Genomic DNA, 16,786 nt, shown 5'->3' with positions numbered 1-16,786 from the left:
TTCGTCTCGAACAACCATTGAAAATTTTCTTTCTCTGTTCGTTCCTCGAGGTTTCCGAAGATCTTAGGATGCAATCTAGCAGCCAAGGAATCGAAAAGTCAAGTTCCCAAAGAACCCGGTACCATTTTCATTTCGAAGTCTTGAGGTTTTAAAATACTGAAGAATCATTGTATCAATGATTTTTTAGCATAAAGACGAACCGAGTTAAAGCAAAACAATTTCGAGTCCTGAAAACAGCTTCTTAGATTCTCCGTTATCAATAATCCTATTCGTTGTATATAGTAACAATTTTATGGCAGAGATGGGCAAAAATCTTTTCCAGATAAAAATTTCAGTTATAGAAATATTTCATAGCAAATAAGTGAAAATGAAATAAAGGTTTGTTTGTCTTTGTTCGACGTTAGCGCGACAGATTTCGTTTGTTCGACCGCGATGGATCCGTATTTCAGGGCCAAGAGGACGCGCGTTGACGCGTTTATGGCGACGACGAGCCTTACTTTTTACGATAATAAATTTCAGCTATTATAGTCGGCCCGCGACATTATCCTCGTTTACCCGATTCAACCGTGGTGACCTTTGCACGTGAACGTTGCACCTTTCCGCGCAATCTTCCATCTACGGAGACCATTGTTGTATCTCATGCCTCGTGTTTACGGAGAGACGGGGGTGTGCCACACCTCCGTTCTACCTTCAGAAGGTTAACGCGCTGTAGCGGTATTAGTCAACCACAATGCGGCACGGATGCCGAGGCGCTGAAAAATCTCAGGACTGTGCATGTAGCTGGATAATTCTCCTTGAAGTTTCGCTCGGTACCTAAATTTCAACGGACAATGAGAGAAAGCGCCAATTCACCGTGTCGCGAAACTATGAAACCATCCTAAATTTTACGGTTTTCAAAAATAAACTTTTATCGCGCCTTGCAAGGTAGCTGCCTGAATAACACACGCTTGACATAGTTTTCTTTTTTTTTTTTAACATTAAGAAAACAATTTCATAAGATAATGCATCGAGATCACCGGAAAGACATTTGTCGTAACTCCAGATTTCCGATTTTATTATACAAGAAACAGTATTATCGATCAGGACTTTCCACTGATTTATGATTCATCTGCTCGTAAACATAGAGATTTAGAAAATGATCGAAGACAGGATTTCTATCGAACCTTTTCACTGCCACGGGTTCTTTCGAATGGCACCAATCCCTATTTATGCTTGAGATTCTTGCGCGTATTTTCTCTCGACTGAAATCTCAATTTCCTAGTTTCCTTAGGATTAATCGATAAAACTTGTTCGAAATTATCTTTCCCGCTAAGTACGCGCGTTTATAGACATGCTCGGTTTTACCTAATGGAATGCAAAATCGTAATAACTGAATAAATCAAACCCTCGAACGATTAAAGAGTGCATTTCTAGCCAGAGTGAGGTATTTATTCGTCGAATCCTAGCAAGAACTATGAAAAATTACCAATGGTGCCAAATTTTCATCAAAACGAAAATAAAAAATAATTTTCTAAAAATTGCTCTGAATATTCTAACATTTTAAATAACTTTTCAGGAATTAAACGAAAATGGCCGCCTAGAAGCAAGCTACGTTCTTCAGCGTCTAAGGTACAGTGAGTTCTGTTTAATTTGAAATATAACCGAGGCAGCCCTCTATTTTTGGACTAATCTTTGTTCTCCGTGCGATACAATTGTTTCCCATCGTTTGGAAAATACCGAACTGCGTCATCCAGCCCGATGTGTGCCACACATAACGATCGTCGGGTTACGCGAAATCGGCGGATCGATTACAGGCGCAATTTCTCGGCGTGTACGGGCCTAACAGCGATTAGAAGCCGGGCGGGTCGTAATCTGATTTTAAATTGGTGAAAGCCGCGGCACCGGTGACTTTAAACACCGGTTGTGTCCCTTATAAGGCCATGCTTCATCATATCGTCCCGAAGAAGTATATCGTTGTTCGTCTATCAGCGTGGTTCCAGCCAGTGGCGGATCTAAACTTATTAGGGACCGAAGCTAATCGATTTCAGGAGTTCTTTTTCAAATTTTTCCACGATAGGTGAAAAAGTGGCGTTATTATCATCCAAATATATCTATCCCATTAGTTCTCTACTCGACAATAGCAATTTTTTAGCGTTAATACGACGGTGAACTATCAGTGATAGATTGATAAATGTAAAGCAAATTCTGTTAATTGCAAAATTTAATTCAAGTCTAGATTTCCAGAGAATAATTCTACACGATGTCTATAAAAGTATCGATCGATTTGGTAAAAGATTCCACTGTTTTGTGCAATTTGAAAATTCTAAATAAAATTAAAAGATAAACAAAGCAAATAAAATTTTCTTTTCCGGGCAGTGGTTAAATTAAGAAAAATTAACGAATCTTTCGGGGATCGTTTCTACGTGGAAGTTCGAAGCCGAAGCTTCGTTAGCTTGGCGTTAGATCCGTCCCTGGCCCCAGCCAACACGATTTAGAGCCCCCTTAATCACGGACGCTGATTGCCCCGCGCCCTACCTCGCGAATAGGCCCCGATGACGTTTTTTCTGCCGTTTTCGCTCGGTCCATTAATTAGAGCACCGGTGATTCACGGTCTTCCTTTCCTCCTTTCCTGTTCAACCAGGTCAGATCGGGGCTCGCGGCGCGCCGTCGTTGCTCGATTACGGGAATCGGGCGAACGTCGGCGGAGGAATTGCAGAGTACCGCCGGAAACGGAGACCTCGTTGAGACTCGACGGTGTGTTTAGTTTTTGTAGAAAGTTTCTCGAAATTGTAGTTCCTTGTACTTTCGTTGATTTCGCGCGATAGCCACGAACGAGCCGTTTTCCGAGTGTTTTTTAAATAACCTATCGATCAACGAGACGCCCAGGCTAATCATTAACTTCGTAGCAAATAAACTCGCTGCTCCCTTAAATTTCGATAGAATCGTTTAAAAAATTCATAGTCACCTTAACTCTTTGCACTCGGAGACTTTTCTTCGATTTACTACTAACTCAAGCACACTTTCTTACGAAATACTCCAAGCAAACATATTTTTTTTTACATTCTTCGCTTATGTATTTTGTCCTGTGTAATCACTTTAAAACAACAATGTCGTTGTGTTTCCTTAGAGGGGACAGCCGAATGCAAAGGGTTAATATCCTGTAAACGGATAGGTTATTTTAAAAATACCCCTCTATATAGATTTTCATCGAACAAAGACTTATGAAACGATCCAATGCGAGCTGAAAGAAACTTTGACAGCTTCGTGGCGAATTCGACGCGCAGATCCCAATTTGTGCAAATAGAAACGAGTCTACGGATATTAAGTATCCGTCGCGCGAACCAAATAAGGCCCTTTTCCCGCGCGCGTAGCAGCAATTTAAGAACGAGTCAATTACCGAGCGGCTAGGATCGAGTCGCCTGAGCGTCGATCGAATGGAATTGTGCTACGTTGACTTTCCGATTGGCGTGTTCGATCACGGTGGTTCGGCTTAATTAATGCGATAAAGAGATATCGGGACAAGATATTGTTGTCGCGATAACGTATGAAAATACTGCCTAACGATTACGATAATTCAGTGTTCCGTGGCTGCTAATTATGCGCGGGCTTAATTAGAATATTTATACGTCGATATGTTAAGGTTGTTTCCTGGAACTCCCTCCCGGCACTTCGAGATTTATATCGGTCGCGTCTGGAAATTCGTATTTCCTTTCGTGTGTTCGCGTTTCGTAGTTTGTTTTCTCTCTCTTTCCTTTTTTTCGATCTCGTTAACATCGTTCAGGAAGTCGCGGTACCTGGCCGTCCGGTATTCGCGACGGTGCGCCTCAAAATGCTTTCTGTGCCAACCGCGAATGAGCATCGATCAATCGCGGAAGAATCATCGCGCGACTAATTACACGGAATAGACGGTTGAAACAAGAATAGTCCAACACGTTTTCGACACGATAATCTCTTTTCTCCTACGATTAGATTGTAGAATTCACGAGACGTGAACGACGCAAACAGTTTAGAGCGTTCTCCAAAATGGAGTCTCAATTTCCAAGTAGAAACTTCATTTTTTTTTTCATGCACTGACGAATAAGAAAGGTCATTTTACAGCACAATGATTAAAAACTCTACGCTAAGATTGGGATTATTTTCTTTTAAATAATTGCCAAATACAATTCGAACACTTTGTGCAGTAATCGAGTACCTGAATATTCATAACGTTTGAATATTACGTTTTTTTTTTGCAAACTCTATTTTCATTTCAGATGTTTTATTAGTAGACTACGGGATATTTATGCACATGCATATATTCATAGAAAACAGATGGAAAAGCGGGATTTAGACTGAAACTTGTTTCGTCATTAGGGGCTATTAAAAATGTGTTCCTTTTTATTTTGCATGTTATGAATAATGGATATGTTTTGCGTGTCTAAGTTAAATGACACTAATCTATCGCCTGTTTCGGACCTCGTAAAACTCAGATACTGGGGGACAGTATCGTCATTTTCCTTCCTCCTATCCAATCTAAACGCAACAAATATTTTTCAACGACTCCTGACGTATTCAAATTTACAAAAAAAAACGTTTCAATCAAACGTATGGCAGTATCGCGAAACAATTCTCGAATATACCATTTGTTCGGTAATCGCCGTAACCAGTCGTCCCTCGACAACGCGTCAATTTCCACGAGGTATGTTATTATCGTGTTCATCCATCTTGAATATTTTTCTCCGCGAACTCGCGTTATTATTATTTTATCCGGCTTGTATCCTATGCCAATTCTAAACGGAGAAATAAACTTTATTCGCGCGTTCGAACGGAAAAATGATAATTTCGCTCGTGGTGGGGTGAGGGGGATTAACAAGGTGCCTTGATGGCGTCTATCTTCGAAGATTGACTGAATGAAAGACGCACGCGAGTCAGCTGCGATCACGATGGGTTCGACTAATGGCGAGACTCGAAAATTACAAGTTGATAACACGCTATCGAGCGGAGTTATATCGCGGAAAGCGGCTAACCAAGGCAATCAACCGGCAACACTTTCTTGCCCGCCAAGTTAATTTATCGTCCTTTGGCGAGGAGCATCGTTTTTCTCGATGGCCCGGCGCGCACTGATGGAGCCGATGAAAGGATCAAAGAATTTCCCGTCGTTAATGCAACGAGATATCAAACGGGCCTAACGGGCCGTCAGGGGCCTCGCAGTCGTCATCGTGGCTTTAGTTGTAAATTGGCTACGCGTCATTAATATCAGACTCGGCGAATTACCACATCACCCTTGGATAACGCGCTGCGACCGACGAACGAGAAACGATAAATGCCAGAGCGACTAATCGACTCCAACGGCCGTGGATCGTTCGGATGTTAACACGTTTGCTACCGCCACTCTAAATCCTTTTTCATCGGCTGTCGTTCTGTCGGTACACTTTTAGCGTTTCAATTAATGTTATCGATAAGGTTATTGTTGCGCGATAACGTCGTCCTGCATATTTTATGATTTCTAATAACTATGAATTACCAGCTACGCTCAGAGTGCCAGGAATCTCTTATCGTGTGGCAATTTCCAGATCATTTCATAAGTCTTCGTCCATTTTATGCAATAATACGTTTTTATTACCGCGTACGCGCGGATACGAGTTAATGTTTACATTCTGCTGTTCCGTTTCAATGGCGCGTTAAATTTTAATACGTTCTCGGCGCGAACGACGGGATTCAGCGAGTGGACACGGCATCGTGGATACAGAAAAGCCATATTTTTCGCTAGATAAATAAAAGATAATGGTTAGACCCTCCGCGTTGGAGGAAGCTCTCGGTCTCAGAAATCGAAGAGTCGATGAAAGAATTCTGTCTTTCGATCAGCGGGGAAACAAAACGATCGAGGAAGAACTTGTAGACTGTTCTTGGACAAAAATGGACTCGCGAAGCTGTTAATTAACGTCCAGGTTATCTCGAAACGTTCTAAATGGAATGATGGAAGGGAAGAGCGTCAGGAACGCTTGGAGTTTATCGTCTGATCAGCAATTACCTTGACATTATCCTCGGGAATCGGTTTGAGCTTCGGACGATAAAGTGTTATTGATAATATTTCGCGATGAGAAACGGTAAACGTATCTGAAGCTAATCCTAGAGATCGGTAAGGCTTTCTGACGTGCGAGAGGCGTTATCGGTTCCCTCGAGCGTTTCGCCGGCCTTTCTGCTGCAGATGTAGTTCGTAAAACTGACTAATGATACCGGTAAACGTCGAGAAATCCACAAGATCGATGGAAATTTATCTGAAACCCATACTTCCAGTCGTTCTGTTATCCTCGATGGGATTGTGCGATGCTTCCGACAAAATCACGCGCGAACAAAGCGATAAAATTGTCGTTTATTCGTTTTCTTTCTGAAATCGTTAACTATACGAGCATTTGTTACAGAATCTTTCGAATCTTTTATGGAATTAAATTAAAAACATCATTCTAATAGGAAGATTGTTGTTACAGGTAATTTCGATGCCTGGTAAGAATCATCGACGATCTGGAGATTTCAACGCGCGGTGAGAAACACAAACGACGATCTGGAGATTTCAACGCGCGGTAAGAAGCACAAACGACGATCTGGAGATTTCAACGCACGGTAAGAAACACCATACATATTCTGTGGCGATTTTAACGTGTGATAAATTTACCATTAAGCAAACCCAATCGAACAGTTCAGTTTGATGGTATCGAGAACTAATTCATAGTAGTTGAATGACTTCTATTGAGCGTCTTTCTGAAACTGAAATTTAAACATAAATCGAAAAATTTTGCATACAGTACGAACCATGATATTAATACGGAAGAGAGAGTTAACGATCAAATTAATTTGGTACTCGTTCATATGTACAAGAAGAAATTGTTTGAAATTGTCTACATTCTTGGTGCAATCTTGTGTACCTCTCGATGAACCGTTATGGGATAGAATTTCCGAGTCGTGAACAGTAAATTTTCAATAACCGATAAAGCGAATCGGTTCCATTACGGCTGTGAATAAAATTCGTGCCATTTGCGGTCGAACGTAAGTTAGACTCTGAGGTTAGTGCTACTTGTGCCACCACGAATGTATCGTAGATCAGATTAGACTGATCTACAATCATGGCAGCCTATAAACTCGAAGGTAACCGATACACTCGTGAGCATCTTGATAAACAGTGTTGCTCGAAAGATAACAATGTTCGAATCTTATTGGTAGTTCCGTTCTCCGTTATTAGGGCAACGTGGAAGCGTTGTGTTCGAAGAAGTTCGATTTCGAACTGGATTTTTCAAGATAATCGCATTCTTCGTAACGGAATAATGCCAAATTTGGAATGGCGCACCCAACAGAAAGTAGCAACCTGTGGTCGCACATAAAATTAGTACGATTTGCGGTTAGAAAATTTTCCTTGGCGCGTTGCCCAACTTCAAAGTTGCTGGAACGATAACGATAGAAATTTAGTTCTCTGGGTTGCATGTCTCGAATCGATTCGATTGCAAGAATACAGATGATTTGCTACGATTCGATAATTTTGATTGATTCTTTGGATCTTTTAGTCACGAATAATAGCGTCAAAGTCATATACGGGATAATTTTATTAGGAATAATAAATACGATCCGCGATCGAATCGTAAACCGATTTTCAATTATTATAACAGTATAGCAAATAATTTCTGGTGAAATGGGATCCCGTAGAATTCGAGTAATAACCGCGAAATAATTTTACTCAACTGACGCTTTCAGTCGGTGATAATTTTCAGGAAAAACCCAAGTCCGCAAGTTGCACTAATTTTGCGGCCACAAGTGGAGCGTCCGCGAATAACATCGCCCTCCAGAATCCGCTAAATCGTTCGCCTAACCGCAACTGCTACCAGTTTTCCGCGACCGCAGTAGGAACGACCAAAAATAGTCCGATGTCCTTTGCAACAGAAAATATTTAAGAAATACCTCCCATGTACAGTTCGCGCGCGAAAGTTCGAACAATCGATGAAACGATCGAAAAATCCTTGGAAACTTTAATCGACGTCGAAACACTCGCGGGCATCGATGTCGAACGAAGTGTGAAAAGAAATTCCTCGTCCAGGGGTCAAAGTAATCTTGCAACCACAAGTGGAGCAACCGCGAATAACGAAGCAACACCGTCCATTTTACCGAAATTCTTTTTCTTCCTCTGAATGCACGTCAGTCTATTTTCGAGAAATTCATTAAATTAATTAACTGGTCCCTTTCGCGGTGAAACTTTTTCCTGGAAAATTATATTCGAAAATATTTAACACTGGTAACGGGGATTTTGTACCTATTTTGACGCGGAACATTTACGAAACGGTACTTTTAATTAATTCTCGAGATCGAAGGGTGTGTTCGAATGCAAGATATGGAAGATGAAGAGAAATTTTGACCGTAAGTGAAACAAATCGGTGCTTGGTCGGTTAAAATCAGGCACTCTCGAGCATGATTATCACGTTTTCTTGGATAATGCGCTGGGTCTGAAGTCATCCGAGGCAAGAAGCGATAAACGTCGTGTGCGACTAATCCAGGTGATCATCCCAGCAAGGCTTTCGAGTAGAATTTATTGTACGCCGCGGGACGTCTCGTTTTTCTCGCTGCCGCTTCGCACGCCGAACTATGTGCGTAATGCATGCACGTAACGCAATATCGCGCCGCGGCGAGCAACGTGTAATTACTCCTAACAATCTTAAGGCTCTCTCTAAAACTCTGACCTCCGCGATGCAACGTTAGTTTCGCGCGCTTTTCCCCTGTGGTCAGGATCGGGGAAACGTTTTATTCGGTACTATACGCGAAGAAAAACAAACACAGGACTCCATTTCTGTAATTAAATTTCTGTAGTTAAAAAGTTCGAGATTTTTGTGCAGATAAGAATTTTGCGTATCTCTGTGCTCTAAATTGTAAAGTGGAAGGGACTGAGTACTGAGTAGGATTTTCTTAATTATGGCAGGAGAACGTTTATTTCAGTTGCTATTATCGGAACGAGCAAATGTTGGTACGCAGTTTTTTTAAATTGCGATAAAATCCCAATTTTTCTCATTTTGGCACTTCCACTCTATAATTGTATTTTCCGGGGCACCTTAATAAATTATTGCCTTTTTAGGAACTCATAAATGAGCAAATTACTTTTTAGTCTACAGTTTTTCCCCCGCGTTTCGGAGAAATTTTAAATCAACGACCGCGAATCGTTCTTCTAATTTCGATTAATTAAAATACCAATCGGGAATTTCTTTAAACTGCTTCGCCACTTTCATACCGTGGTCTCGATTTCCCTGCGTTGCACAAAGAAATGCACATATCGCTTCGTCCTTCGACGCGAACGGCGCACCGTTAATTGGAAATCAAACTTTACGAGCGAGTATATAAACGCGGTATTAACGAAGATAGTCATTTCTCGCGTCGATCTCATCACAAGGGCTCGATAAAAAAAAAAAGAAGTCAGCCAAGTGCCACGGAATTTGAGTGGGGGGGAAAAAGAGTGCATCGATCGCGGGATTCACGACTTCGATCGTTTCGCTCGTGGCTTGTGAAATTTAGCACGTTGAATTCCACGTATTTTTAAACTAAATACAATTTTACCTATTATTTAACATCTTCTACGTGTACATAAACCCCTTGAGTTGGCTGTGCAAACTCAACTTCGACGATCGTTAAAATATTAAAATCATTTAGATTCTATATTCGAGAACAGATTGGGCGATAAAAATTTAACAACGTTAGTTTTACTTATAATAATATTGCGTGACCGATCAAACGGTCCAAGCAAGTACGCTTGAAAATAAATCAAATGCATCTTTTCGTTGTAAAATGACAAAACGTTCAAAGACAAAAGTCTCTTATCGTTGTGCTAAATTTTCCCTCGTAAACAAACCGGTCTCGGAGCCTGGAGTCAAACAGTTTCGAACGATTCGACGCGCCTCGAAAATCAAATTTTCATCTCGCAGGGTTAAGAGTCACGAGCAAAAGTGTTAAGCGTACTCGTAACCGCGCCGACGTGATTAACAAGGGGTATAATTACACATTCCTGCGCTTATGTTGGCTTCCCGTTTACGATTTGGCAAGGAACGTCGTGAGAAACCCGCAAATACGATCGCTGCAGCAAGACAGTTTCGCGTTAAGGGAACAGAAAAGGGTTTACTTAATACTCGTGTTCAGACTTATTTCTAAGGCACCGGTAACGAGGATCGAGATAATGGACGAAAGAACGAGCGAACATATTAATATCCGTCCTTCGGTGTAATTAATGAAATCCGACGCGAGTGTTGGAAACGAACAGCGCGGTTCTTCCGGTCATGAATCTCGCGCTTAGGTTTTCCAAACCGGTTGGCTTGGACGTCGTGAAATAAGGGCCAACGACGTAACGATTATTCGTGCAATAATATGCACATCGTCAATATAACTGTTTCAACGGCAATTGTTAAGTGTTGGGGTTGTGTAATCGGTGGAACGAATACAGCGAGTCCTCGAGTCCGATATTCGTGGGATAGGCATTTGTATCTTTGCTCAAAATAAATAAAGTTTGCTTCTCTTTAGTTTTTTTTATAGTGGAATAGGTAAGGATCTTAACTTTGTTTAAATTTTGTTAGAAAGATTGATATTTGACAATTGACTCTCAGATCGTACAACGATCTATTAATTTCGTGTGGTCCGTTGAATATCCTTGTTGGATACAAAGTTTTAAACAAGGGTTTTCCATAGTGATAGCAATCTGTTGGCCGTAGAGTAGATTCTAGACTTTAAAATTGTCTGCACCCTGCAGTTTCTACGAGATCGTGATATTCGTTTCACCAAGTATACAACCCGACATATGATATAACTGTGTCGACGTATAGCTCGACAAGTTAAATAAAATCCTTGGATTCGGTTCGATCTCGGTCTTCGTCATCCTTCCCTAACTACTTTGAGATAGAATCAAATGACACCAGGATAGTTAGGCTACAGGCCTCTAGGGTATTGTTTAATCACCTGCTCTCCATCACTCGCTTATCCACGCTCGAGTCATTACCTCAGGGATCTTATTAACCCTGGAATACTATAGCTAGGTACTACATTCCTACTCATTTTTGCGATGGATTCATTTACAATTCTCATAAAGTACGTTTATGCTCTGATTCTCAATAGATCGTAAAGTTTGAAAACTATTTGCGCTATTCGGTAACTGCGTGCTAGTGAAATAATTTTTCCGAGTCACTTAATCTCTACTTTTATCGATTTTCATGGGTGGATTTCGAGATCATTTCGTCACCGGTGTGTCGGAGTATGAAGGCTTTCTAGTTTTGTCTCTATGATATTCTAAGCTTAATACTTGTAGGTGTAATATTGCTAGGTTGAACTTGTCGAGCTATACGTTTCATTGTAAAATGAATTCTTACGTCTATGACCCTTAAAAAGCTCGCGTCGAACGAGCTTTCGGCTAGAGTCACTCAGGGATGTTCGATTTCTGGGATCTTCGGTCTTATGCAAGCAAATTTACATAATTTTATACACGTTTCGATTCAGTGCTATAAAGATAAAGGGGGAAATGTTAGTTTCACTTAAAAAATCTCTTTCACTATACTCGTTTACATTTATTTATTCTAATCTTCCGTAAAGACATTTCTGTTTATAGCACCGACGACTTCAACGATTCCAAAAAACTATATAAATTTGTTTTACATGAGATCGAAGATTCTACAAGACCACAAGCCATTGCATTTTGTATTCAATTTTAGGGATGTCCGTTCTGGCGAAATAACATTTACTATTTTTAATTTCTTAACTTCGATTAAAGATCGATTCCTCTGCAAGAATCGAGCATCCCTAGAATCGACGCCGCTCTCGGCGCTTCGATCGTTTACGAATGCACGAACAGGGACAAGAAATTTTTCCACGGTGCTCGAGGAAAGTTTGCGAAATTTCGGGATCTAGGTGCGTTTCGAAGGTTAAAATTCTTCGCAAAATCGGCCGTCGAGAACGTTTTCGGCTTTCATTTTCTTACGAATAACAGACGCCGAGGCATGCGAGCGCCGCCAACAGAACGGACGCGCGTACTCGCGTGTCTTCGCGCGTTGAGTATGTATCTAAATCACAGCTCGTGCTACTAATTACTTAAAACGTTATATACCTCTTTCTCGATACTCCGATACTTACCGATTCTATGTTACTTCCGTTAATCTACTATGTGGTGTGTATACATACGTACATACATACACGTGTACGCGTATATGTATCTATGTGTGTAGCTACACGTATATATATATATAAAAAAAAACATAATAAAAGAAGATGAAAGAACAATGAAAAGAAGAATCATTCGTATAAAATATCGTTAACGTTAATATCTCATAGTGGTATTTAAATATCGTTGACCGTGCGCGATCGTCGTCGACGTGCTCGTTTCTCGTCGGACGGCAATAAGTCGTCTTAGGAACAACAATTTCACCGGGTCGCCTGGCGCGGAATGCAGCCACCGTCGATCGACGATTCGACCGATTAATTACGAGTAGTAGAAAAATAAATGACGACTGCTCGGTCGTCCGCTTTAGGTTACGTTACCACGTGAATTTATCGACGGAACGACCGCATACGTAATAATATCAGTTCGACACTCTTTGCTACGCGCGTCGTCGATCCGGGCTTCCGTCTGCGAGCAACGCTTGCACAGAAATTAAAAGTGTCCCAATGTTATCGGTCGAAGCTTCGAAGCTTCCACTCGCACCTTACAGCCGGAAATCCAGACCGACGACAGGAACAACTGCCGTGGAAGCCTTGGGAACTTAGTCCTAACGTGGATAAATTCACGGTGCACAGTACCACCCGCTTGTATGCCACCTATTTCTCCCCGGATAGGCGAGCACCTTTGCTGGAAAATCGAAATTTTGTATATTTGTCGTTGCATCGGGGTTTGAGTATCCTCGATGGATCCACGATGTTCTCCAGATTGAAACTGAGACCAAACCCTTATTATGATTATTTTATTTAAATAGAAATTTAAATTTTTTATTCCTTCGGAGATACGAACAAAGAGAACCACTTTAGAATCATTTAGACCAAGATGAATACTATACATTATCTACGACTCAGACACCACTACATTTGACAAAAAAACATTCTATAAATAATATACCATCGATAAAGATAAAATAAAACTCGACAGACACGATACAAAAATTGTGCTAAGACACACTAATAAATAGACAAGAACAACAAGTTTAAAAAACACCTTTACTTCTCAACTGTATTTCAACATCTTATTAATCATAAAAGGGTTAAAAATATCGAAAACAAGGTCGTGTTTGGACTCATTTTCATAGGAAAAACCTCGCCGATCCGTTGGTAATACTGTCGTAAAGATGCAACAAAAAATGTAGATATTAAAATTTTCATCCAATGGATGCCCCGTCGCGCTTTGATTCGCTCGCTGTCGACACATCCTGTTCGCTCGTCCCTCTCGAACGGTACATGCGAGTCTCGTGACAGAAAAATCGATTCCTGGAAGGATTCCCAGCTCCTCTGGAAACGCACGATCGAGCGTAACCGGCTCTGGTGCATAGAAGCGGGCGTCACTGCGATTCGTTAGCGGCTCCGTGGACGGTTTTCTGCGTTCTATCGATAGAATCCTCGTTACGCGCGAGGCAAGGACGGAGACACCGGAGGGAGAAGAAAGCCTTCGCGGAATTCGCGGCGCGACGAAAGCCCGCGCGTAACTCGTGGAATAAATTATCAGCGAATCCCGAGGGGACCTCGCGGATTCACCGTTGGCGCTAATATTCGTTCTAGGACGAGTGGGTCGATCGCGAGACGAAGCTCTCAGCTGCCGGGCTGTCTGACGTCAGTCCATAGACGCATCGATCTCGCAATCGTCGCCATTAGTCATGGGTTCGCTCTGTGACCGGGTTCTAACCTCGTTGATCGTAAATCACTTCGCTCGGCTCTCTTAGCGAACGAAGTCTCTAAACATCGGAAGAAGAGCAAGAAGAAACAGCGACAGTGTAGGGTGGGAGGAGACAGAAATAGAGATCCAGAGAAGAGAAAGTAGAAGGACGAGACCTCGCGCCGTGCCGTCGAGGGAAGAGAAGAGGGGCGGCAGGAGTCGCGGCGCGTGAAAATTAACGGGAATACGAGAAATCGGTGGCCAGTGTCCTCCCAGCCCGACTAACTGGGTGGATTGCAGGCGGTCCCCGAAGGATCGACAGACACCTGATGCGGTTGACTCCTGTTCGTCACGCCGCTCGTCGTGGTGGTGGTGGTCTCCGCCGACGGGCTCGGGTTCCCGCTGTTCCCGTTGTTACTGCCGCTGTTCCCGGTCGCCTGTTGCTGGACGCTGGGCTTCTGCGTGACGTGCGTCTGATAGTGCTTCGCCAGGTGGGCCTTCTGCCGGAAGCTCTTACCGCACAGGGAACAGGCGAAGGGTTTCTCGCCCGTGTGCGTTCTGATGTGCACGTTCACGCTGTACTTGTCCTTGAATCCTTTACTGCAGATGCTGCAGTAGTGCAGCGAACGTTCCTTGCGCTGAATGCTGCCCGGCGAGCCTCCCGACGCGCCCTGTTGTTGTCCGCCTACGTTTCCAGCAGTCTCGGGTCCGCTATTGCCGTTGCTGGCCGCGTTCGCATTGCTGGTGTTTCTGTTGGCACGTCTGCAGTACTTTTTCGGCGCTTTCGTTGCCACCACCCTCGAAGGAGCCATCTGCAGCTGGTTGGTCGGTTGTTGCTGCTCCACCTCGGCCCGTGGAGCCGCTTGCTGCTGGAGGACGTCTTGTTGAGCAGCCGTGACCACCGTCACCGTGCTCACTTGGCCCAGGTCCGCCGGAAGCGTGATGGTGCCCAGGCTACCGCTCGTCGGGTCCAAGGTATACATCACCGTAGTGGTCGCGGAGACGTTGCAGACAGGTTCCAGGCTGCAGTAGGATTCGACCACTTCGTTCGCTATGCTCTTCAGCTTCTCGTAGTCGCCCGGTCGGTAGGTCGTTTGGTCCAACTGCGACAGCAAGAGGTCCTCGTCGGTGCAGGCGTGCATGGATTCGTCCTGTTGTTGTTGCTGCTGCTGCTGTTGCTGCTGCTGTTGCTGTTGCTGCTGCTGCTGCTGTTGTTGCTGCTGCTGGTCAGTGACTATCTGCAGAGCAGCGTTACTCGTTACGGGTATGGGCATGGTGGTGCCCTGGTTGGATGGCGACGAGGAGGAGACCACTTGGGCCGGGCCTGTGTACAGCTTCCCCTGGAGGGCACTTCTCAGAAGACTCTCCGCCGAGTCTCCAGCGCCCACCGCGACCGCAGCAGCTGCTGCCGCGGCCGCCGCTTCCTGCAGATTCTGATCCGAGAGTTTCCAGTCGTTGTTATTGTCGCCGCCGGTGCAATTTCCGCTGTTGGACGACGCTCGACCGCAGAGCTCCTTGCTCTCGACGAAACCGCTGTCGTCAGTGGTGTACTGGGACGACGCGACGGAGAAACGGTCCGGATGAAACCTGTCGTTCACTGTCCGCGACACCTCGCTGACGTTCGTGGACTGGTCGTGTTCCTGCTCGGACGACGCGGGCTCCATGCTCAGTATGGCGTCTAGGTCCAGATTGGGCCGCAGGGACCACGAGTCGCTGGACGTCGGTGCCGGGCTCTTGCAACAGTCCAACGCGTCCATCGAATTCGCTTCGTTGTTCAGCACTGTTAACGTATAAATAGCTCCGTCCGTGTTCTGTCTGTCGTTCGCGGCGCATCCTCGACCCACGCCCTGATGATGGTCGTTGGTGCCCTGATGAACGCTCACGTTCTCGTTGCCGTGGCTCTGAGTGTTCGCGTGGGCCGACCAACAGTACTTATTCAAATCCTCCAGAAGTATGTTGCAGGTCTGTTCCTTGCTCTCGTCGGTGGTCCAGTAGTCGCAGTCCGACTGGTCCATGGGAGTCTGCTCGTTGCTGGTCTGTACGTTGCAGGCGTTGTGATGAGTCCTCACGTGATGATGATGATGATGATGACCCAGGGAGCTCGTGATCGTCGATACGGGCGGCAGAGCCGTCAAGGTATTGTTATTGGTTTCTTTGATGAACGGCGAGCCGTGAAGATCGCGGCTTGCCTCGTGCTCCTCGTGGCTCTGCTGAAGGTAACCGATGCTTCGGCAGGTCGTACGATGGAGGAAGCTCTCCTCGTCGGAAATGCCGTCCGCGGATGCGCAATGGGGCGGCGGGGAGACGACGAAGTCGAAGAAGTCGGTCTTTGGCAGATCCTCCCCGCCCCCTCCCGGGGCGAATGCCTCCGTTAGATCCATGAAACCTTTTAAGTACTTCGTCCTCGCGGTTCGCTCTGTTCCAGGTTCGGGCTACTGGCGGCCTCTGTCGGCTGGCGGTGCTCCTGGTTTGGCGTCGAGGATACGTTTCAGCAGAGGTGACCCTCGTGCCTCATCGCCCACCGCATCCTTGAACTCGGGGAACGACCTGGAGAAATAGAATTGAAGCTTCGGTGAGTATTGGACCCAGTTCTGTTGCAACGTAGCGACGCTCTCTACTATAATCTTTACGCTAACGATATTCTATTGGCGTCGAGTTGAACTTTTCGTTATAGCGTGTCTTTATTACATCGGAATAGTTTGGCCCTCCTCTGTAAAAATGATATGAGAACTGGTGTGGTCCAGTGGTGTCGAACAATAAGTGAGAATTGAGTTAAAAACACAGTAGTGTCAAGTGGGGTTTGCATTCATAAGTTGATGCCCTAAGAATTCGACCATTTAGTAGAACAATCGTCAAAACGTAGGGATAGGATTCCCAAATTTAGTTGATCATTTTGTATATTACTCCTCCCCACCGTTGGAAGATGTGACCCTGATCTAGCCGGTTGACAGCGCGAGGAGACGAAAACCG

The 16,786-nt window shown here is 44.2% G+C and overlaps 1 protein-coding gene across 1 annotated transcript; it reads right to left on the bottom strand.

Moving 5' to 3' along the window:
• Positions 1 to 14,097: 14,097 nt before the first annotated feature.
• Positions 14,098 to 16,217, bottom strand: LOC143350345 (uncharacterized). The gene has a single exon (XM_076782431.1). It carries the CDS (start codon positions 16,195 to 16,197, stop codon positions 14,098 to 14,100), a length of 2,100 nt encoding a protein of 699 aa, XP_076638546.1. The 5' UTR covers positions 16,198 to 16,217.
• Between the last annotated feature and the right edge of the window lie 569 nt (positions 16,218 to 16,786).

The sequence above is a fragment of the Colletes latitarsis genome, chromosome 2 (assembly GCF_051014445.1).
Source record: "Colletes latitarsis isolate SP2378_abdomen chromosome 2, iyColLati1, whole genome shotgun sequence".
Lineage (NCBI taxonomy): Eukaryota > Metazoa > Arthropoda > Insecta > Hymenoptera > Colletidae > Colletes > Colletes latitarsis.
Note: the sequence above shows the minus strand (reverse complement) of the source record. Positions and strands in the feature narration are given on the sequence as shown.

Coding starts and splice junctions, on each gene's coding strand:
- LOC143350345 (XM_076782431.1), bottom strand. CDS start 16,197: ATGGATCTAACGGAGGCATTCGCCCCGGGAGGGGGCGGGGAGGATCTG.